The following is a 24862-nucleotide window of genomic DNA, read 5'->3' as shown; positions in this document are numbered from 1 at the left end:
ATATATCAACAATATATTTCCGTTTGCTGCTATTTTCGCCGCCAATTTTCTCTGATTGGTATAATTTCGTTCACTAAAAAGAAAAGGATCAAAATCAATTCTCAAACAGTCGTCGAATAGTTGCCGCGGGAATAGTCGAATAGTCTCGTTGCGCTCCCGCTTTCTGGGGCTTTTTCCCCAGTTGCAGTTACACACTCCGACCGGCTGGTGGCGCCGGCTCATACCGGGAGAAAGGAAACTGATCGGATCCGCGCTCCAACATGGACCGTTGACGGCATCCTGGTGGGCAGGGTTTTTATCAGGCAATTAAAAAATAAAAATAAAAAAGTTACTCTTCTGGGTTTCATGTCAGGTCTGCGCGCTACCTGCTACCGACTATAATAATATATATAACACAATAATAATCAAAATGATTCTAACCGTGAAACTGCTTCAAGGAAAAGAGTGCAACGTGCAGGTAAGAGTCACCACGCTATCGCTAGCTCAGCTAACTGCTAGCCGCTAGCCCAGTTTAGTATTTGGAGGCCGGTGGCTGTTCAGCTCAGACAGCGGTGGATCTGAGTGTTTGTGAATCACCACCCCTCCCCCCCTTTTTTGACAGTAAAATGTGATTTAACAGTAAAGTCGGTCTTCGTAGATGTGACAGACTATGGCCACACACACACACACACACACACACCCCTGAACTAGCTTTAAATCCACCGTTATGGAGGCACTTGAGGTGTCTTAAGGTGACTGTCGCGTTTCTAGTAGTCACGTTCAACCGTAGATCAGAGGCTGGACTACAATGCTGATCCAGATCTTTGGAGAATTTGAATTGAATGTTTGCTCAAAGACATTTGTTTAGCGTCCAGGAGACCAGCGCGATGACGAAAAACAAAATGATCGACTCACAATCATCAATTGAGGTATCAGTAGTGAAGATCAGATGATGCCTTTGGGACCTCCAAGAGTACCAGTGTAGAAATGTTTCCCTTGTTGGTGGGGGAAAAAAACACATATCACCTAAATTAGCTGGATTCTGAAAACCGGTACAGTGTTTTAGACACAGCATCCTTTCATACAGTGGAGACCATAAACAAACTCTTCTTGCCTCATTCCCATCGCAGGCTTGCTCAACCAGGACGCTGATTCATAGACAGACGGCTTATTTAACAGGGGAAAGCTGAAAGGCCTCTTGCAAGAATTACATTTCTGATGTTTGGCGAATGACTCCTGCGGCTTTTGCTGCCGTTCCAGGTCACTGAAGACGATAAAGTCTCCACGGTGAAGGAACTTGTGTCGGAGCGTCTTAACATACCAGCGAACCAGCAGCGGCTGCTCTACAAAGGGAAAGCCCTCGCAGGTGCATTAGTGTCATGACTTCCCCGAACGTGCATTCTGTGTGTGTGTTATTTCATTTTGAGTTGCTTACTCAAACTGCTTTTCTTCTCTCAGACGAACACAGATTGAGCGATTATTCCATCGGCCCGGAGGCCAAATTGAACCTAGTAGTCCGGCCGGCCGGCGAGAGGACTGCGGCTGCTGGGATGGCGAGCAGCAGCAGCACCGGTCCGCAGGAAGGCGTGTGGCAGACTCTGTCCACTGTGCTCGCCAAACACTTCAGTCCTGCAGACGCAGCCAAAGTCCAGGAGCAGCTCATCAAGGTACTTGAGCCTGAAATCGGCAATATATTTTTGTCTGTCCTCAAATTTTATCTGTGATTTCTGGGATGGGATCCTTCAGTTGGTCTCTATGTACTTTGGAAATATGGATGAGCAGTCGGGGTGCAACTGATCACTTGAGTCACGGATCAGATCATTTTTCAGATAAGCAAAAAAAAAAAGGGGGGGGGGGGGAGACAAATTGAACTTTGCATTCCATTTATTCTGTAAAACACTTAAAGCAACAAACCTTTGCCTGTGGTCTTAAATGAAAACAACATTCAAGATGTCCAATGTTTAAATATAATCTTAAAATATACAAAATATTCAATTCTCAATTGTTTAAGTGCAATATAATACACACGCTGATACCTTCTTCCTTTAAACATGGTAGTGAATTTAAAAAAAAATACAATTAGCGCCGCCCCCAGTAACTGAATTTAAGAAGAAGAATCTTTAATTGTCACACAACACACCACACTAAAACACATGCATACACACACATGCACATGCTTTGGATGGTGGCTGGTGAAATGAGGCCTCTGCATTTGACCCATCCTGGCTTGTCCTTCCTCCGGGGGGGCAGCCGCCAGGAGCAGCATTCGTCGACGCGCCCAGGGACCTGGACACTGCCAAGTGTCCATCACTGGTCAGACAAATTTAATTCCAATAAGAAACCAGTATCATATTTAATTTGTCATGTTTATAACTTAAACTTCACGAAAATATGTTCAGAATTAAGCGAATTACGAAGTAGCAGCAACACAGCGCAATGTACCGTAAACCAATCATTGCTTCTGAGTAAAAGACAACACACATCTGTCTTGTCTATCTTCTTTTCACTGCAACTCTGCAGTGAGATTTAGGGAAATACTACTTTAAAAAGTAACAGCAGCAGTAAAACTTTATTTCACTATGATGGTTACATTTTGCAATTGATCCGCGGTTCACATGCGTGCCAAACCGTGGGGGGAGATCCGTACTGATCCTGGATCAACTACGGTCCGTTACACTGCTATTGAGCTAAAGAGATGGATGGATGGCTAGATGGATGGAGGTGGTGGTGGCGATAGTGACGCTGCCCGTTGCGGTAGCCTGCGCCGGCACTACGGTCGACTTCACACATTGTAGTATTTTTTTCCATTTTGTATCATAATGTCCGCCAAAAAAGCATCGACAGTTACCTCTTACGGCTGCGATGCACTCGTGGATATAAAAACTTCCCTAGAAGAACAACTTTGGGACTTCCGTGGAACTAGAGTGACCGACTGAAATTTGACGCGCAAAACACTCTCATCAACATCATCATCATCATCATCATCATCATCAACAAAAATGGAGCTGCTGTTCCACGAGCGGGCCCACGGAGAAAGCACTGTGGTAAACGAGGAGGCATTCGGGTCAGAATGAGGACGCAACCTTACCGCCCACCTCTGCCAGGCATGGCTGAACCAGCTGGATGAAGCCATTCGTCCAACCGAGTCCTTCTCCGTGTTCCGCGGCGGCAGATTGGGGGAGTCGGGGAAATCCAAAGGTAGAGTCGTCTGCCTTATGGTAAACAACCGCTGGTGTAACCCCAACAACACCAAGTCTCTCTCCCGCTCCTGCTCGCCGAACCTGGAACAGCTGACAATCTTATGCCATCCATTTTATCTCCCCCGGGAATTCAGCACGGTTATCATCACAGCCGTTTATATTCCACTGCAAGTGGATACCGACGCAGCACCGTCGGACCTGTATGATGTATGTGCGGATTTCAAAACAATCCCGACACGGCTGTGGTGGTGACTGGGGACTTTAACAGGGCAAACCTTAGAAAAGTTCTGCCTAATTTCTACCAACACATCACATGTACCACCAGGGGAGATAGAACTTTGGACCACTGCTTCACACCTTACAAGAACGGATACAAGCCCGTGCTCCCTGCTTTCGGGAAATCAGATCACGCCACGATTTCGCTGGTTCCCGTTTACAGGCCTCTGATCGCACGAGAATTAGTGGTGACGAGGGAAGTGAAGCGGTGGACGGACCAATCAGAGGCTGCGCTTCAGCACGCCCTCACTGACGTAGACTGGGACATGTTCCTATCAAGTTCAAGTGACGTCAGCGAGTTTACGGACGTAGCGGTGACCTTTGTGGCTACGGTAGCGGACAGCATCGTTCCCACGGTGAAAGTTTGGATATTTCCAAACCAGAAGCCGTGGGTTGATAAATCCACTCTGCTCTCTGAATGCTTGCATGGCCGCTTACAACGACGGTCTTGTATCCAGAAATATGGACAGTTACAAAGCGGCGTCATACAATCTGTGGAGCTACAGATGCAGCAACGGGACACCAGACGCTTGTGGCAGGGGCTGCGGAATATAACAGACTACAAGAGCAGCTCCTCCCCAGCCACGAGTGCAGACGCCTCCCTCTCCAATGAACTGAACTCCTTTTTTATGCGCGGTTTGAATCTGGCAACAGCACCGCTAGCTGGCTAATTGGAGTTACACCGGTGGGGATAAGCGCGCACTTTCAGTGTCTGAGCATGACGTCAGGAGGGCTCTGATGCGGGTGAACACCAGGAAAGCTGCGGGCCAAGATGGCATATCTGGATGAGAACTGAAGACCTGTGCTAACCAGCTAGCCCCTGTGTTCACTACAATATTCAACATCTCCCTGGCTGAATCAGTGGTCCCATCTTGCCTCAAGAGGTCCACCATCGTTCCTGTCCCGAAGATCGCCTCTCCTGCCTGCCTGAATGACTACCGTTCAGTGGCCCTCACCTCGGTGGTCATGAAGTGTTTCGAGAGGCTGATTAAGGATCATATCTGCGCCTCCCTCCCCCGCACCTTGGACCCGTTGCAGTTCGCGTACCAGCAGAACAGATCCACAGATGACGCGGTTTCCCATGTACTGCACACCACGCTCACACACCTGGATGGCCGGAAGGGGGCCTATGTGAGATTGCTGTTCATCAATTATAGTTCAGCTTTCAATACCATAGTTCCCACCAGACTGGCTGTCAAGCTGAAGGAGCTCAGACTGAATACTCCGCTGTGTGCCTGGATCCTGGACTTCCTCTCAGCCCGGCCCCAGGTGGTTAGGGTGGGGAAGCACATGTCCAGCTCCCTCACTCTGAACACAGGATCCCCCCCCCCCAGGGCTGCGTCCTCAGCCCCCTCCTGTACTCTCTGTACACACATGACTGTGTGGCCAGGTCCAGCTCCAACACCATCATCAAGTTTGCTGACGGCACCGTTGTCGTGGGCCTGATCACCGACGGGGATGAGAAGGCCTACCGCGAGGAGGTGGCTGACCTGTCACTCTGGTTCCAGGACAACAGCCTCCTCATGAATGTCAGCAAAACTAAGGAGCTGATTGTGGACTTAAGGCGTGGATTACAACCGAGGACGCATGCGCCCTTGGTGACTAATGGACTTCTGTCGACAGGGTGAGCAGCTTCAAGTACCTGGGAGTCCACATCACAGAGGATTTAACATGGACTTTACAAACAGACACTCTGGTGAGAAAGGGGAGGCAGCGTCTTTACCACATCAGGCAGCTGAGGAAATTCCGGGTCTTGGTGAGGATCCTCCCCCTTCTACTGTGGAGCAGTGGAGAGCATCCTGACAGGCAACATCACTGCCTGGTTTGGGAACTGTACTGCTCAGGACAGGCACGCCCTTCAGAGGGTGGTGCATTCAGCCCAACGTACCACTGGAACTACACTCCCCTCCCTGCAGGACTTATACACCAGGAGGTGTAGTAGCAGGATCATGAAGGATCCTCATCACCCCAACAACAGACTGTTCCAGCTGCTGCGGGTGGGCAAGCGCCTCCGCAGTCACACAGCGAGGACAGAGAGACTGAGACGGAGTTTCTTCCCGCAAGCCATAAGAACTGTCAATACTGACCTCATTAGGGGTCCTCACTGAGCCACACGCATAGGCTCCACTACCTTACTGTACTGTATGTAGCATACTGTACCACATACTGTGTCACTGTTCTGGGTTGTTCGGTGTTACCGTATTGCTGCGCCGTACTGTTGTATACTGTGCTGTATATCTCACAAACACTACCTTACTTTATTCACATGCCACTTTAATGTACATATCTGTATATACATAAATAGCCTATCCCATATACTGTCTATCTCATATACATAAGCCTATTCCCTTTATCTATTTTGTACCTCCACCCTGCATTACCCTTGAGTTCTTATTTTATTTTATTCTATATATTTTTATTTTATTCTATAGTATTTGACTTACTGCATTACGTTTTAGGAATCAGTTGGTCAAGTAGAAATTCTTAGGTAGCTACTGTGTTCAGTCTAGAACATATTGTATGTAATCACCGGGTGCGTTGCATTGACATTTCACTGCATATATGTATGAAAGTATGTATATCTATGTGACAAATAAACCTCTTGAATCCTTGAAATGGATAAGTGCCTTATTCATCACCAGAGGGAAACTGCGAAACAGCTCACATCAGACCAATTTACAATAAAAACAAAGCAATAAATTTTTTTAACAAATGGCAATATACAAACAATGTATACACAGTATACAACAAACAATGGACTTAAAATATCCTATGAATAAGTAAAACTCAAATTTTGAGTCAAGCGTTTTTTTTGTTTTGTTTTGACAGTGTGTATTGTAATAACAGGATAAAACGAACATAAGCTTACAAAATGCACAGGGATAACATTTCAATTATAAATAAGGAATCATAAATATATTTTTATGTGTGTGAATCGAAAATAAAACAACTAAAAACCGTGTGGAGACCAGGCACCAAGAGCGGGGTCAAGATTTTAACGGTACTACTACTACTACTCTTACCGATACTGCTTATCGATCTTGTGCTTTAACAGTACTCTTATCGGTTATTTTTAAGAGAGAAGCTAAAACACATTAAGAGCAGAGTTAACATTGCTTTATTTTCTGTGCATTACACATGAAGAGGGTGAGATCAGGGTGAGGGTCACTGAGAAACTGTCCCCATTACGCACGGTTTTGTTCCATACAAACTTGTCTTTCCATGAGCAGACGTAAAATAAATACCACCCCCCCCCCCCGCGCTCCGATTAGTAAAATATATGCATTGAACAGCTGAATCCGATTAGACTGAAAAATTTTGGGTACAGCCCTAGCATGCATAAATGTGTGAATACTGTATGTAGTCTGGGTTACGAAGCAGAACGGATATGAACAAGAAAACTATTTACTTTGCTTCAAAAATATGTATCGCTTGCAACACTGGTGAAACAGTTCTAACAAAAGAGACATGAAGCAGAACTATATTAAAATAACTGATTACTCCTTACCTCACCCCTCCTCAAGGACTATGAACGTTCACTACGACAGCTCAGTCTGGACGACATCGAGCGTCTGGCTGGGCGACTGCTTCACCCCGACAGCGAAGGAATGGACACCTCGTATATGGACTGAAACCTGGCCATGGAGGATGCTGCTTTTCGTCTTTTTTGTCAGTGGAGAATTGCTCAACGCTGGGGGATGTGTACAGTGTTTAGGCAGTCAGGCATGAAAAATGCAGTATGAAGAGACTCAAGTTTGGCTCAGAATACATGGATAAGCCTGACTGTTTATTATTTGAGCAATAGTTTTCTTATCCAGCTCTAAATGGCTTGGATGAGAAAACTTGGCAAAAAATCTTTTTTTTCTGTTATTGTGTTTTGTTTTTTTTTGTCTTTTTTTAAGTCTTGATGTAAACCTTGAGGATGAAATCAGATTTCATGACAAAGGAATCCCATTTGGTTTTCATGTGTTCCCGGCGATGGAAGTTCCAAAGGGACACTCACTTCTGTCTGAGGATATTTATTGGTTTTGTCTGCGCTGAATGATGTGTTTTCTGTGACCCATCTGTGAGGTCATGTCTGTTTTAACTGGTTATTAACTGGTGACATTGTATGATTTTGTAAATACCATGTTTATACGCAAGCATTAAAGCTAAACAAAAAAAATATTTTTTACGTTTCCTGCTTCAGGGTGATGGGGTGGTAGTGTGAGTGTGTGTGTGTGTGTGTGTGTGTGTGCATTTTTTTTTTTTTTTTTTTTTACAAAATAAGCAACCATTGAGTTGATGTAACAGTGTATAATTTGAAGTATTCCATAGATTGATTTATGCTGTTTGCTTACATTTTACATAATATTTACAATTCATAATTTGGCAACTTACAATCCGTACATTTTGTTTACAATTTACATTTTGTATCAAACCTATTGTAGATCAGTCAAAGCGAAACCTTCTCTAGGAATAAGTAGCATTGGAAGAGTAAGATCTTTTTTTTTTTTTTTTTCCTTCTGATTATAGTCTGAAACAAAAAATAGCACGGTCACGATTATGACATCTGACTTCATAACTAGTCGTATGAAAAAAAAATAGATTTAACTATTGTATTTGTAGATATAAAATAAAACGTAATAAGAGTAACAATACATGAAAACTTCCAGTGCACTTCATGTTTGTTGCAACATTTCTCATACTAATAATGTATTATTAATAATTATCGTTATAATTGTGACAGCTCTAGGAAAGATGTATAGAGAACTGCTTCATAATACAGTATAACACATTGAAATTTGAAACGATTACGTTTCCGTGGACCTGGTAACACAATGATTGACACAAACGTGAACCTATGACCGGAAGGGTAACAGCGAGATTCATATTGAACAGCCAATCATACAGCTCCAAAAGGTTGCCGGTACCGCCCACACAATAACGTCATAATTTAACTACTGGTGGTGATGGTGCTAGTCTCTAGAGGTGGATCCGTTTTGGGAAAGAATATGGTCTCTGTTTGGAACTAATTTGCGTCTATAAATTATGACGCGAATCTCTTCATAAGGAGGCTATTTTTCAATTAAAACGGGTAAGGGTGTAACGTCGCTCCGTTTAGCCGGCTAAGCTAAAGTTAGCCTGGTGCTAACAACCCGTTGGCTCCAACGTTAGCCGTCGCGAATGTTTTACGTTCCTCTCGTTTGCGCTCATACCACACAATGTCGGAGTCGTTCAGACTTAATCGGAGTAAATATTTGGTCATTCCTTTTGTTTCGCCTTAAGAGGGATGCTAGGTCCTTCCTAGACCACTTCCTTCCTGGGCGTTACCTTCTCTCATCAGGACCAGTCAGCCCAGTGGAAAGAAGCTGTCCTTCGTCCTAGCAACACATTTCCTAACACTGAATACATCCACAGGGATTATACGAACATGTCTAGTAAACTGATTGTCAATCTTCTTGATGCCGAGGACCCACCAGTTGATAAGCTTTAGTTTCTAGTCAGTTGAAATTTGAGAACATACCCAACTTCCCTTTTTCTCTTGTGTAATCAGAAGGTAGTATTTGATAATGTGTCGATTGCGTTAACAAATCCACGTCAACAACTTCTTTTTGCATTCAGATTACTTCCAGTGGAAGGATGGAGACTTTAATTCCCGTCATCAACCGGCTGCAGGAGGTCTTCCTCACAGTGGGGGCGGATGTCATACAACTCCCACAGATAGTGGTGGTTGGATCACAGGTCACTGGCATGCATCATCTTATACGGGTTATATAGTGATGGAATTTGTTATGCGAGTGAAACTAGTGATAAATCTAACCCCCAAAACACTAGATTGTGTTTAGGAATTTAGGAGTTCACGTCACACTTAACTGCAAAGTGGACTGCAACTGCAACTGGACTCATACTAAAAGGAGTGGGATCACAGAATTAATATGATTTTGCAGCTGGGGTTGGGGCAGATTACCAGTTAACAAATACAACGAAAACAGACCAAAATTTCCAAAATGTTGATTGAATTTATTTGCCTCTTTAATAAAATGTTGGCAAAAAAAAGCAAAAACTGAAGCAATTGCATGATTTCAATCTTTACATCTCAGATATATCTGATGAAGACATATGTTCTTGTACAACACTAAGACACCAAGCTCTGTTACTCATTTAAAATGAGAGCACAGATATTGTCAACAAGTGAATACCTACAGTTTTGAGTGGTGGATAGTCTTTAGAAATCCTTCAAATACTAGAGGTATGAACAGTTTTCACAGTTTGTCTATCAGGAGATGTTTAGCAAATAGCGAAAGAATAGCCTAGGAACCAGACATATCTATGAGTTCACGTTTCATTTGCTCTGCAGAGTACGTCTGGCCACCCTCCCATTCAAACAGATTTCCACCCGACCTTGACAGGGTTGGGCCAATCAGTCAGTCAATAACAATCAATAAGTAATCATTGAGAATGTAACAAATCACATTAGCCATATTTTCAAACATAGCCTGTAGTGTACAGTGCCTTTTGTAAAATGACTAGGTAATCCTCAATACCTACATGTAATGTAGTAATGTAAGTTACTACCCTGTTTGCAGCTAAACTTGAAAATGAAACCTGTGTTTTAATGTATTGACTGACTATGCAGGTGATTGTATTAGAGCAGTGTCCAAACCTCTGTACTGTCCATAATTTACAACCACAGAGCAGCGGAAAGAGCTCGGTGTTGGAGAGCCTCGTTGGACGGGATTTTTTGCCTCGAGGATCAGGAATAGTTACGAGACGACCTCTGGTGTTGCAGCTCATCAACGTGGCCTCTCTGCAGGACAGGAAGCACATGGAAAATGGTACACACAAATGTTTATTATAACAATTATGTTGAAGAGAACTGACATTCTGAATAGCGTTGTAAGCATTTCTCCAGTTTAATGCAAATGTTGGACTGTGTACTTCAAACATCTCTGAACAGCTCGAGTCTCTGGCAGCGCTTTACATGTAAAAAAAAAAAAGACCCGCTCCAATGAATTTCAAACCCTGGAATGTTGCTTATGCATGACAATGTAAATTACCACCACTAATGAGTGTTGCTAGAGGCTGTGATTATTTTTCTAACACTCGGCCTGTCCTCCTTCTCACTGCGTCTTTTCAGGAAACGGGGTAAAACAAAACGGCCAAAACAGCTATCCAGGTCTCTGTTTCTGCAGTCTATCCGCATGTGCTCCTTCCTTGTCTTCCCTTTCATTAATGTTGTGACATCTCTCAGATTGTCTTTGATTCCAATTTTTGTTAAGCATTATCCAAGTGCAACCTCAGTCTGGAGAGAAGAATTGCATTATTTGAATCTCCCGTCCTCTAATTAGAATTTCCTTTGAATATTTTAGAACTACATTTTTATCAGGTGACTTACTCTCACTCCTCTGTTTACTTAGGTATCAAAGCTGAAGAATGGGGTACATTTCTGCACTGCAAGGGCCAGGTATGCATGTGTGCAGAATGGAAAAGAATTGCTTTACTTTGTATGTACGTAGAGATATTGCCCAATAAATCATTCTTCCTTCTTTTGAAGACGTTCTCAGATTTTGCAGAAATCCAAAAGGAAATTGAATTGGAGACTGACCGCTCTTCAGGTGAAAACAAGGTAGGAAACACATTAATGATGTATGAGGTGATACAAAATGATGACTCATTTCAAGTATGGAAGATTTTATTGTATAGTTTTGTTAATTGTGTATTACGTGTATTTAAAGGTACAACGTAGTAATGTGTACATGTATAATAATTTGTTTGCTTGTTTATATTTATTTCGCTGTTCCATTGACCAGCGTTAGAAGAACCATCTGCTAAGGAGGAGCAGCCTCGTTTGGCAATGTTGGTTTTGTTTTTACAGCTTCCTTTAGGGGTCACTGTTTGTTGTTAATAATTGTGTGTTTTCCTGTCTGTAATATCTTTCAGGGAATCAGTCCCGAACCCATCTATTTGAAGATTTTCTCACCCAAAGTCCTAAATCTCACACTGGTTGACTTACCTGGTATAACTAAGGTAAGCCTGCCCACTTTTTACTTCATTTACTAATGTGTTTGACTCTTAACCCCATTACATTTTCACTTGTTTAGCCAGAAGCAGCACAGTTAAAAACAAAATCCTTGACATTATACTTAACTGGAGTCATTCCAGGTTCGTAGCAGAGCTTGTCTGCTGCTGTGTTTCACAGTAAGGTCAGCAGGTCAGACGCTTTCTGTCGTGGCTCCAGGTTCCTGTTGGGGATCAGCCCGAAGACATTGAAGCTCAAGTGCAACAGATGATCCTGTCCTTCATCTCCAATCCAAACTCCCTCATCCTGTCAGTGTCCCCCGCCAATTCTGACCTGGCCACCAGCGATGCGCTCAAACTGGCCCGGGAGGTCGACCCAGATGGTAGGCTGCTTTGTTCACGAACTGGACTCACTCTTTTGCACTGTTAAACATTTAGCAATGACATAACATGCATTACATGAAAAATAATTCTGCAATTACCATACCATAATTTCTGGACTATAAGCCGCTACTTTTTATCCACGCTTTGAACCTCGCGGCTTATCCAATGACGCAACTAATTTATGGATTTTTCCCGCTTTCACAAGCTTCATGCCGCCAAAAAAACGGAGCAAAAAACACATTATGTGACGGTGCTCAGTTTTTTGGCGGCATGAAGCTTTCATTAGACCAATAAAATTGCCGAACGGGTTAAGGGGAAAAATGTAACTGTTTAGATTAAATCAAGCGCGCTCAAACTTCCCATCATTTATGGTAGTCATTTCGTCACCCTCATCATGGCAAAGACACAAAGAAATGCAGCTTTCAAGTTGAAGGCGATCGATCTGGCTGTTGGAAAAGGAAATAGAGCTGCTGCACGGGAGCTTGGCCTTAATGAGTCGATGATAAGACGTTAGAAACAGCAGCTTGAGGAACTGACTCGGTGCAAAAAGACAACAAAAGCTTTTAGAGGGAAGAAAAGCAGATGGCCCGAACTAGAAAATGAGCTCGAAGACTGGGTCAACACAGAGAGCAGACGGCCGAGGTGTTTCAACTGTGCAGATCTGACTGAAAGCCAAAACAATCGCCACCGCAATGAAGTTTGAGGATTTTAGAGGTGGACCATCGTGGTGTCTGCCAGTGGGTCCTGACAGCGTGGAGCATTGTCAAAAAATACACTATCATCAACGGGTTTCGAAAGGCTGGACTGCTGCGTGTTGAAGAGGGCAGCATGAGCTCAGCGGGGAATTTGCCTCCGGATGAAAGTGACGAGAGGGACAATGAAAACGATCCAACATCGGATGAAGCATTTCTGAGGCTATTCAACTCCGACACAAGGAGATGACTTCAGTGGTTTCAGTGCGCAGGAGGAGGAAGATAGTGACCAATGACTTTCTTTGTAGGCTACTGTTTACCGCTATTTTTTTATTTTTGTTACAAGCCGTGTTTCGTTAAAGCCTGTGTAAACTTCATTTGTTTCAATGTATCGGTAGGCACCTGCGGCTTATAGACATGTACGGCCTATTTATGTTCAAAATAAAAAAAAAATTTAAATTCGGTGGGTGCGGCTTATATTCAGGACTTGCACTTTATAGTCCGGAAATTACGGTATTTCTTAAAATAGTGAATAGGATTTTATTTACCTCAAATGCAGAGGGTACCAGGCTTTTATTGGAAGCAGGCTTATATTAGAGGCGGGCTTTTATATCTAAAACCAAACCATATCAAAATTATTTCTTTGAATTTTCAATCAAATTTCCATCTGGGTGCCATGTTCCTCAAAATAAATACACCTAAAATAAAAACACCATATTTTTTATATCTAAGAGATTTCTTTATTTGTCATTCTTAGCACTCGCATATTTTTTGTTGTTCGGAGACACGGGAACTTGGATGCACAGGGGACTGGAGATTGCTCCCTTTCCATTACACAATTCACTCTCCTGATCCAAGGCGGAACGGAACGTCCCTTGGTTGGGTTGTCATTTCATACAAGTAGAAACTAACAAAAACAAATGGATCTAAAATAAAAACACAGGAAAACCGACACGGGAACCGGCACAGCGCGCACGGTGCACTGCTGGAGGAGAAAAGAAAAAAACTCTATTCCAATTCTCTTTTCAATAAGGAAAAGTCCTGTGTAACACTAATGTTAAATAAGCTTCTGTTTGTTGAGTTCACCACATATTTTGCCTCCCAGGCCGCAGGACGCTGCTGGTGGTCAGTAAACTCGACCTGATGGATGCTGGGACTGATGCTCTGGAGGTTCTTCTGGGTCGAGTCATTCCTGTCAGGCTGGGGATCATTGGAGTCGTAAACAGGTCTGTAGTAATAATATAATCATAGATAACTGACCTTTTATATGAACATAGTAAATCCTGAACTCTTAATAACGGGGATAAGAGCTGCGTATTAAAAATAAATGATATGTGCTATTTTACTTCGGTGGAGCTTTTGGCAGTGGTCACACCATTATTCAATGAATTGAATCATATTCATTGACATCGTCACAGTCGTCTGAAACGGTATATTATTATGTCAGCCTAGTTTGAAAGTTATAACATTAGTACATAGTTCACAGGATCAGTCAACAATAGTAGTGGTGCTTCTGTGCAGTCCTGCATTACTCTCCCCCTCCTTCTTTCTAGGAGCCAGCACGACATCAACACCCAGAAGAGCCTGGACGACTCACTGCGGGATGAGCACGCCTTCCTGCAGCGCCACTACCCGTCGCTGGCCTCACGTTGCGGCTCGCGCTACCTGGCCAAGACGCTCAGCCGGCTGCTGATGCACCACATCCGGGACTGTTTGCCCGACCTCAAGACCCGGGTGACCGTGCTGAGCGCCCAGTATCAGGCCCGTCTCAGTGGCTACGGGCAGCCTGTGGAGGACCACAGCGCCACCTTGCTGCAGATCGTCACTAAGTTCGCCAGCGATTACTGCAACACCATCGAGGGGACGGGGACACACATCCAGACCTCAGAGCTGTGAGTCCCCGCACAGGATGGGCAATGTGTTGTTTGCTGTTGCACAGCTCACATTTTACTTATGATGATTCTGTATAAATATAAATTTCAAGTATCTGTAATTAGGGATGTAACGGTATGAAATTTCACAATACGGTATGGTATCTACCAAAATACTGCAGTTAACAATATTTCTTTGTTTTCTGTATATTCAGTTAAAAAATAGTTTAAATTAAAAAACAAAAATATAGTAAAGCATCTGGCACGGCACAGCACAGGAAGGCGCTCGTTGGGGCTCTCAAATTCACAGGAGAAGCAAAATAAGCAACATATACTGTATATCATAATCTGACTTATTTGCAAAATTTTAAGGTGTAAATTAAATATATATATAGAAATAAATATTAAGAGAGAGAGACTTTTAAAAAAACCTTTAATCACAAAAGGTCATGAAAAATCAACACAGCAGCTGCACCTTGATCACAAAGTAATTAAACCCTAAAAATGTATAGATAAAAACAATAAAATTCATAAATTAAGAACAAGGGAATCATCCTGGACAGAGCAGAGTACCCCCTCCCCCCCCATTGCCCCAAACGCATTTAAAAATGTCCAATTGTCCAATCAGTTTCTAAAACTCAACCCTGCGACAAGCTGATAGCAGGCCAGTCATCATCAGGGCCCGGGTCAACTGACCCCTGACCCCTGACCCCAGACAGCGTTCTTTCTGGTCTTCCAAATGGTCAGTTTGGCCATTCCCGAGACAGTGTTTATAAGAACATGGAGAAACTTGTTTGACACTGTGTAACGTGGACCAAAGATAAAATGTTTAAAAGGAAATGACCTCCCCCAGCCCCCCAAACCAGCGCACCAACAATAAACACAGCCCCCCCGCAGCTGAGGACACAAAATAAAAAGATGCTGCAGAGTTTTCCTCCCATAGCAGAAGATACATCCCACCCCTGTGCTAGGATCGATGTCTGCCAGATACCCCTTTGTAGCTACTGCCTGTGTACAATCCTCCATTGCAGGTTACCCGTCCTTTGTCTATGGGACGCCTGTACGGGGTTCTCCAGCACCCTTTAGGGGAAGCTCCTGGGCCAAATAACTGGGTCCACCTCGACACCCGCACCCCTGCCAGAGAGTGTACGTGTGTCACTTTGGCGCAGGTGAAGTAGGCGTCTTTCTGACTGACTGCCTCGAACTCCCCGACCTTGGGAGTTCTGAAGATCAGGAGGCAGTCCTGCTCCTCTTCCCAGTCCACCGCAGCAGAGACCGTCAGTGAAGGACAGATGTACTCAGACTCATCATCCCATTGGTCAGAGGGAGGGCGCTGGCAGGGCAGCACAGACCTCACCCACCAGCCTGTGCAGCATTCTGGAGGGGCGGATTCCTGTCGTCTCCATTTGCCGCTCCACAGGAAGCTTCATTAGGAGTCCCAGCTTGACACACCCAGCTTTTATCAGTCTGGAATGTAGGCTGGGGGAGGAGAGGAGCCCAGAGTCCAAACAGTTCCCAAACAGTTGCTTCTCAAATAGCCACATGCCGGGAGGTGGCGTTAAGTCTATAGATCTTTAAGACCTGCCAAGACTGCAGCACTGACCGATAGTATTGAGTCAGGCCTGTCAAGTCCATCCCCTCAGTTGGCAACAGGTACAGATGCTTATAATAAACAAAGGTGCCCCGCCCTCCTGAGCAGCACCTTTGCCGTGTCCAGCCAACTGAGACCAATACTGTACAGGAACCTCTGTGCTGTCTAGAGTGGAAAGTCGTGACCCTGGATGATATGTTTATCAGCGCTTGTCCCCTCCCTGGACTGGTAGGTACAGGGCCGCTGCTCTGATCCAGTGCTGACCGGACCAGAAAAAGTCCACGATCGCCCCCTGGATCTCCTCGAGCAGGCCTCTGGGTGGATGTAGAACGGTCAATCTGTGCCACAAGGTCGAGGCAACCAAGTTATTAGCAACCAGTACCCTCCCCCTATATGACAACTGGGGTAGCAGCCATTTTCATTTAGACAGTCTGGCACACACCTTCTCCAGCACCCCCTCGTAGTTCTGCATCTGGTACTCCTCTGAGCCTAAAAACACTCCTAAGATCTTTATCCCGCTCCTCCCCCATCTCACACCCCCTGGTAAATTGGGAATTACCTTCCCCTCCCACTTTCCCACCTGCAAGGCCTCACTTTTCTCCCAGTTTACCTTAGTGGAGGAGGCCTTCTGGTAAAAAACATGGGTAGTTGATTAAAACCTGGATATCTTCCTGATTCTTTTCTTTCAAATATCTAAAAACAATTCAATAGCCAGGGAGTAGAGTTGTCCAGAGATGGGACAGCCCCCACTCAACCCCCCCACCCACCTTGATCATACATTAGGCTCCATTATATAGAATCCCCACATATTTAAGAAAAACCTCCCCAAAACCAAAAGCCTTTAAAGTTGAAGGTAAAAAGTCATGGTCCGTACAATCAAAGGCTTTCTCCTGATCAAGAAATAAAACACCAACATCAATTTTATTAAAATTACACAGGTCAAACAAATCTGTCAATAAAAACAAATTGTCCTTAATAGATCTGCCTGGTACACAATATGACTGGTCCTTAAAAACAAAGACATCTGAAATACCTTTCAATCTGTTGGCCAGGACTTGTGAAAAATCGTATAGTCTGTGCAAAGTAGTGTTTGTAGAACTCTGGAGGCAGACCGTCTATTCCCAGAGCCTTCCAAGACACCTTGGCCCACAGCATAGGTCACCTCCTCCATCCCGATGACAGCATCCAAGGCGTCCTGTTCCCCCTGGTCCAGCCGAGGCGCCCCTGAAGAAGCTTGGCAGCACATCCTCCGTCGCAGTCCTCCGCCCTCCGCGTGCTTCCTCAACTCGGCCGGCTTGGTGGTTACATTTCCATCAGACCTCTGAACAGTTCTCTCCAGGTTGAAGAAGGAGGAGCTGTCCCGGATGCTGAGGTAGCAGGCCCGGACCATGGCACCTTTGAACCTCTCCTGGAGGAAAGTACTCAGCTCCCGCTTCTTCTCACACAGCATCTCATCAGCAGGGGCGCTGCTACAGAGGAGGCTTCCCTCAGTGTTCTGGATTTCCTGCTCCAGTGTCCTTATTGCCTCCTTGACCCTGCTGGTGGAGTGAGTGGCGCTGCTGGCAGACGACTCAAATCTGCGCCTTCCCCACCTCCCACCACTGACACAGAGAGCTAAAATCCCCCTTATTGCTCCTCCAAGTTTCCCCAAATAATTTAAGTTTATCGTTTAGTAGTGCTGTCCTGCAGCAACCCTACATTAAAATGCAAATAAGAAATTTGTTTTGTGCTCGGTGCAATAAATAAATCCAATGTGATGAAGTGATGATCGCTAAAACTGACAGACCGACCATCTGAGATTTTAATCCAGGTGTACTGCCTGTCTGTGGTGTGTTTGGTTCGCCGTGTGTCTATCAACATGCGTTGAACTGTGATTCCAGACAGACAGGTTTGATGGAGCTCTGTGTGGCTCCTCCAAGGTCATATCCAGGCTAAAATCTAAAGTGCAATTCCAATCTCCCCCATCATAATGGATCTCCCTACTGTAATGTTTATTCTATTTTGTTAAAAAGCCTTTGTGGGCCCAGATTGGGAGCATAAATATTGATAAAACAAAATACAAACCCCCCCCCACCTCAGCCCTGACCATTTTAGCCGTGCCGCGTTCTATTTCAGAGGTAGATAAATCGCTGTCCCTGCACTTAAATTTTCCCCATGGCTGAGAGACAACTGCCCCCCCCCCCACCACCACTACTGGCCCCAATCCACCTCGTTATCAGTGTCACTGTGCGTTTCCTGTGAAAAAAATAACGTCCAACTGTTTGTGCTGAAATAATTCAGCTACCAGAGCCCTCCTATGCTGCTGCCTCCCACCATTTAACATTTAAAGACCCCACCCTCAGTCCGTGCATAGAAGACTGTGTTTGAGAGAAAAAGGAAACAGTCAGAGAAGCCAATAACACACCAGGCAATAAGACACCACTGACATGTCTGAGAACCGCAGCTTGATGTGTCTCTCATGCAGCTGTGGGGGGGCTCGCATCTGCTATATCTTCCACGAGACCTTCGGTCGGACTCTGCAGTCCATCGACCCCCTGGGAGGCCTGAGCGAACTTGACATCCTTACCGCCATCCGTAACGCCACAGTAAGCCATCTTAAAATATCTCCTTCCTTTCTTTTCCTTTTGTCAATTGTCAGACAGGAAATATCACGTGTGTGTGTGTGTGTGTGTGTGTGTTGCCCTACAGGGTCCGCGGCCGGCCCTCTTTGTACCTGAGGTTTCCTTCGAGCTGCTGGTGAAGAGGCAGATGAAGCGTCTGGAGGAGCCCAGCCTACGCTGCGTAGAGCTGGTGCACGAGGAACTGCAGAGGATCATCCAGCACTGCTCCTCCTACAGCACGCAGGTAGCACGTAAGACGTAGAAGACATCGCTGATTTCATGTATTTAGAATTCAAGAAATGCAGTTCAAATATTTATAGATTTTTCTTATTTATTTTATTCCTAGGAGCTTCTGCGTTTCCCCAAGCTGCACGACTCCATCGTGGAGGTGGTGACTGGATTACTGAGGAAGCGCCTGCCAATCACAAATGAAATGGTAAAGGACCGCTGAGCTTAACTTTGTTAAGGAACACTCAAAAAATGATTTTGGGAGTTGGGAGTCAATCCGGTTGGGAGTTAATCCGAGTGATGGGCATCAGAATCTGTACAATCCGAATCTGAAGAATGTATTGGGAATCGCCCCGAGATATTCTTCCAATAGTGTATAAATTAACTTTTTTTAATTCCCACTGGCCTTTTTCTTCTTTTTTTTGTCTAAGGTTCATAATTTAGTAGCAATTGAGCTCGCTTACATCAACACGAAGCATCCCGACTTCACCGACGCAGCGCAGGTCTCAGCGTCCGTCAACAGCCAACAGGTAGTTATTCAGACTGCTTTGTCCCCCGACAAAGCAATGATTTCAGTTTCAAAGGGGTGCGGGGAGTTTCACACCGCACCAAATAACCTCTGATCCGCTGACTTCCTCTTCCTCCCCATTAGGGCAGTGGTCTTGACGGAGGGAAGCGCTGGAAGAGTGAGAAAACGGCAGAAGAGAAGCCCCCCGGCGCTGTCTTCGGCAGCCCCAACAGGGGGCAGGCTATTAACCTCCTGGACACGGTGAGTATAGGAGTAGCAGCATCGCTCAGTAACTTGGCGGCGAGTCCGTGGAACGCTGCTGACATCTCGCCTCTGTCCCCACCGTCTCCGTCCCCCAGACGGTGCCCGGATTCCGCAAGCTGAGCAGCCGCGAACAGAGGGACTGCGAGGTCATCCAGTGCCTCATCAAGAGCTACTTCCTCATCGTGCGTAAAAGTATCCAGGACAGGTGAGGAGAGAAAGGTTGGTGCAGTCGGAAGGCGAGTGTCGTTCTGATTAGTGTTGAGAGCAGATCCGGGGTTCTATAGCAGGCTGTCGCTACCTTTTGTGGCGCATGACCCCGTTTTTAGGTCCCTAAATTCTCTGGACAACGGCAACAGTCGTAATGGAGAGAGAGAGAGAGAGAGAGAGAGAGAGAGAGAGAGAGAGAGAGAGAGAGAGAGAGAGAGAGAGAGAGAGAGAGAGAGAGAGAGAGAGAGAGAGAGGCTTTTAAGGTTCCTTTTTTTGCAGCAAGTCATGTCACAGCAGCAGAGAGAGAGGACCTGACTTTTAAAAAACCTTTAATCACAATAGGTCATGAAAAGTCAACACAGCAGTTGCGCCTAGATCACAAAGAAACCCTAAAAAAGTGGTGCGAGAGAAAGAGTTGAGTACGGTTTTGGTAGATGCAGGACATCAGAGCGTTCTGTTGTCATTGTGAAGTTCGTCATCACTGTTTGAGTAATTCAACTGAAGGCCAAGTCTGCCAGCACAAATTATTTGAATCCAAGCTTACCTCACATTCTTATCTCGCGCCCATGGGCGGGCTTTTCTTGTGCAGCGCTCCACAAAATAACTATTACACGATAAGGAATCCTGAATAGTTCCATAGACCGAATGTCCTGCTTTGGCGCGCAGCGCCTTCGAGCGTGGAAGTGGTGCCGACCTTTGAACTCTGCGTGCGTGTGTCCTGCTAGCGTGCCCAAGACAGTGATGCACTTTCTGGTGAACTTCGTGAAGGAGCGTCTGCAGAGCGAGCTGGTGGGTCAGCTCTACAAGCAGTCGCTGCTGCAGGAGCTGCTCATCGAGTCGCAGGACACGGCGCAGCAGCGCACCGAGGTCACACGCATGCTGGAGGTAAACGAAACGCAGGAGCGTCGTTTTCTTCCCCTTTTATGTTTGAATAGGTTGGGTTACAAAAAGAAACAATCTCGCGAGATATTAATGACTCACTTCCTGCGTATGCTCGATCTTTCCGTTCTTGCCGGTAAAAGCGGACACCGCCACCAATAATGGAAACCACACGTGCAGTAGAGGAGCGCATACAAAACACAAAAACATTGATTGGCTGTACTTGAAAGGTGCCAAATATATATATATATATATATATGGGATACATATCAAATATGGGATTGTTTTTAACAAAATAATCTTATGGATTACTGCTTTAAAATGGAGGTACATCGCATTGAACAGCGTGACAATATAAAGTATGACAGCTAAAACACTGGCATACTTTGCGAAACTCAAGGTCTCACCTTCTCATCAACATCTATTTCGGATCGGAACTTGTGTACCACAGTATGATGATTTTGTAATTCCATGACTGCCACTGAAATATTGTAAATGATAATACAGATCACCCAGCCGTCACTTTTTTCAATCTTGTGGACTCCTCTCCCCTTGATATTTCACCCACTCAAATGTTCTTTCTTCTCCCCATCCTTTCTCAGGCACTTCACAAAGCGAACAACATAATCTCTGAGATCCGGGAGACACATCTGTGGTAGCCCGTGGAGACAAACGGCCCCCCTGACATTGTGTGTGTGTGTGTGTGTGTGTGTGTGTGTGTGTGTGTGTGTGTGTGTGTGTGTGTGTGCGTGTGCGTGCGCGTGCGCGTGTGTGTGTCACCATGCACCGTCATGGACCGACACCCATTTAGAACTTCTATTTCCTGCCAGCTGTTGCTAGGTCCTTGTGTCACACTGTGAATACCTTGTTGTTATGGAGACCAACAACACACTCAGGCACTATAATATACGTAGGTCTGTCGTTTGAGTAGCCTGGGTTGCCGAAAAGACAGCTGCAGAGAAAAAAAAGTTATCAGCGTTATGGATCAATATTTTTTGGAATGTGATAATGTTGCGGTAAATCAGATCATAAAGCGAAGTTATTCCAGTGGGTTGTGCAAAAACCAATCAATGCCACAATTCAATTTTTTTCTCAAACAGTTACATTTGGTTGACATCAATTTCAGACTTCCTAGGAATTCATTTTGTAGCGGGTCCTAAAACTTTCTTTCTCACAGTAAGTGTTTTAGCCAGAGTTTGGCGTAAATCGCTGGTCTTGTAGCGTGACCAGGAATGGAAGTCAAATCCACCTCAATCGATAGCGATAGTGTCAGCAGTTTACCACCATAGGGAGCCGGGGAGCTTGCAGCTCACACAGAACGATCTGGAGGTTCCGTCGTAGCATTCAAAAATCAGGTTTTGTTTGTTCATGTTTACATTTCATTCCTTGTGTATACCCTGTTGCACCGAGTAGCGTTTTAAGGTAATAGGCATCCATAACTATGTAATTACCCCTGTTAAGATTATAGAGCGGTTGTACCTGTAGTTGGGAGTATTTAGTACGCAAAGATGAAACGGGTGTGACAGACAGGTCAGTAATTTGCACGCGAAAATACAGTCCATACACAATACTGTAGGCCGTTGGTTTAGTAATCATTAGGAATTGTGGTCCCTGCTGGATATCGTGCGTTTCTTTGCTACCCTCCCTGACTTCCAAGTACAAATTGTCCATACCTGACCTTCTCCGGCCGTATCTGCAGCACGCCCGAGGCACCAGGAGGAATTGTTCCCCAAAAGTGAGCCCTTCCGACAGCGGGGCACAACAGCCCCAGGACTCAAAGGGAAAGCATTGTATATAAGTCCAGCTCCTGCATGGACCAGGGTATCTCAAGTTTACATAACAGGCAACTGCAATTTTCCCCTGCGAATTCGAACCATTTACTTTTCAGCCCGGTGTTCCTCACACGGTGTAATATTACTTGATGTTTTTCAAAAGATCCGCCCTGCACTAGAAGGCAATACATTCCCCCCAGGCGCAACCATGATAAGTTGTGAATCGTGTCTGTTCGCCCAAAATAATTGGGTGTCCACGGGATTAGTTCGGCTCAGAGAGACATGCCTTAAACATGACCATTGACCAATTACAGCAATTTGTATGTGATCAGGTAACGAGCACAACATACGGTCAGTCTGTCCTTCTGAAAGCTGTATATGCATGCATGTGTGTGTAATGTATGCATGTGAGGATGTGTGAACGAATGATCAAATTGTTGTGTACATTTTGTATAATTTAAATTACTTTTGTGTCATATCTTTGTTAACTGCCTGGAAGTTCTTGCCTGCCAATATTTGTGATACATGTTTATTGATTGAGGTCTGTTGGAGAGAGAGACTCATTAAACCGTAACAAAAGACGCTATCTTTGCAGGTTTTATTCAGATGAAGGTGTTAAAAATGCATCGATTGATCAACCAGATACTGGCAACTCAGTGATACCCTCCTGCAATTCGACTCGTCTGATTTTCACTTATCAATGGGGGGGACCGAAAAACTCTGCCGGAGGAATCGGTTGCTGACAGCCCGTGATAGAAAGACAGAGCGCCCTGGAGAGAGCCAAAGACAGATTCGCTCGCACTGTCACCGGCTCCAAAGCCTCCGAAAACCCTTTTTTACCTCACTTCTTTTGTCACCGGAAGAGATCGTAAAGACAGATTCTCCTGAACTGCTTCTACTCCGTGACACACCCGATGCCTTTCAATGCATAATGTATGTAAGTGAGGGGCATCTGAGATAGGAAACAGATAAGAGGTAAAAGATAGAAATTGGTGGATGACAAGTATGTAACTAGAGCCTAAAAAATAGCCATCATAAATGCTTTGCGGTGTGATCTGTGTAGGTAATGCTGGGGAGACGTCCTGCGGTTAAACCCATTTACGGTGATAAGCAGACACGAGAGGAGCTCATATCCATCTACAACTGATCCAAGTAAATCATTAAATTAAGCGAGTTCACTCGAATTTCACCCCAATCCACTTTAGTTCTTATCAGTGACCGATCAGCCCACGCCGGATGGAATGGATTCAGTTCATTTCATATCAAAGTGCATGGAAATGAAACAGCCCGTGTTCTAATATACTCCTATTCCAGGTGATTGTTTTAAATTGCCTGCACTTGGTCTACTGTAGCCTTGTACTGTATCCTATTACCCTGTTATAACCCCCACCCCCCCCACCCCAACTGAACTTAAACAAGAACATACCAACACTGCTAGGGGGAGTGGGGGGGTTCTGCGACAGTCTCAGCACATCTTTCGTCCTGCCGGTCAACCCGAGAGAGAGAGAAAAAAAAAAAAAACAAGATTAACGGCAGAACGAACCCAGACCGGAGCTTGGCTCATTTGTGAGACTGTGTGTGGGTTCTCTTTGTGGGATCGAGGCTCGAGGCTCCATCCGGGATCCCGTCGTCGCCCCCTTCTCGTTTGGTGCGAGGCAGGGAAGAGAAGGCTGAACAAAGCCATGAGAGAGCGAGGGCGAGGGAGGGGGAGCTGACTCTCACTGACTGTCTCCTGGACAACGGGGTAGAGAGGAGGGAGGGGGAGAGGGAGAGAGCGAGCAGAAAGCCTGAGAGGAAAGGAAAACGGCACATGATTTGAACCGCTCAGATCGGAGGGCTCCCCCGCAGAGCGATCCGACGGGAGATCTGGTTGTTGTTGTGTTCAGTTGTTATCCGTTGCTCTTCTCTTCCCCCGGCAAGTTAACACGGTCATCACATAAAGCAGAGATGCATTCCACGGCAGTGGGGGAGACGGGGCTGTGGAGCGGAGGTTCACGCCGCCACCAGAGGACCGTGCGGGTCTGAAGGTTTCACCTGTGATCAGCCTCAGGACCGCAGGTGAGAGCGCACGTTGGACGGACGCGATTCACCAAAGTACGCGTTGACGGATCGTCGCAGATGTTTGACTGTTTATTTTAAGCGTCAAACTCTTGGATGCGGAGCGGGCTCATGAAATGCGCTTTGGTACGATAAGAGTCTGATTTTACTCATCTTAATTTCACCAACAAGAGTGGGTGCCAGGAAAGACAGAGTGCTCAGACCTTTCTTTTACTTTCTCCGATGCAGGTATTCATATGTGCAGTGACAAATGCACATTTAAAACAAAAGGATCCTGAGCGCATGGCTTGGAAACCATGTTGCAGCAAGCGGCGGTGTGTGTGTGCGTGCGTGCATGTGCATATTTGTGTTT

The 24862-nt window shown here is 45.3% G+C and overlaps 2 protein-coding genes across 2 annotated transcripts; both read left to right on the top strand.

Moving 5' to 3' along the window:
- Nucleotides 1-278: 278 nt before the first annotated feature.
- ubl4a (ubiquitin like 4A) lies at nt 279-7602 on the top strand. The gene is made up of 4 exons (XM_080004676.1): nt 279-457; nt 1240-1345; nt 1438-1646; nt 6980-7602. Exons 1-4 carry the CDS (start codon nt 410-412, stop codon nt 7085-7087), a joined length of 471 nt encoding a protein of 156 aa, XP_079860802.1. The 5' UTR covers nt 279-409; the 3' UTR covers nt 7088-7602.
- Nucleotides 7603-8518: 916 nt separating this feature from the next.
- On the top strand, nt 8519-23002 carry LOC307233357 (dynamin-1-like protein). The gene is made up of 17 exons (XM_080004685.1): nt 8519-8532; nt 9060-9179; nt 10132-10273; nt 10856-10902; nt 10993-11064; nt 11379-11465; nt 11677-11839; nt 13638-13758; nt 14086-14424; nt 18459-18579; nt 18683-18838; nt 18941-19030; nt 19254-19352; nt 19475-19591; nt 19690-19799; nt 20527-20686; nt 21283-23002. The coding sequence occupies exons 2-17, from the start codon at nt 9078-9080 to the stop codon at nt 21337-21339; spliced, it is 1983 nt and encodes a 660-aa protein (XP_079860811.1). The 5' UTR covers nt 8519-8532; nt 9060-9077; the 3' UTR covers nt 21340-23002.
- Nucleotides 23003-24862: the final 1860 nt, after the last annotated feature.

This window comes from Zeus faber (genome assembly GCF_960531495.2).
Source record: "Zeus faber genome assembly, chromosome: 7".
Classification (NCBI taxonomy): domain Eukaryota; kingdom Metazoa; phylum Chordata; class Actinopteri; order Zeiformes; family Zeidae; genus Zeus; species Zeus faber.
The sequence above is the reverse complement of the archived record's forward strand: the minus strand, read 5'-3'. Positions and strand labels throughout refer to the sequence as shown.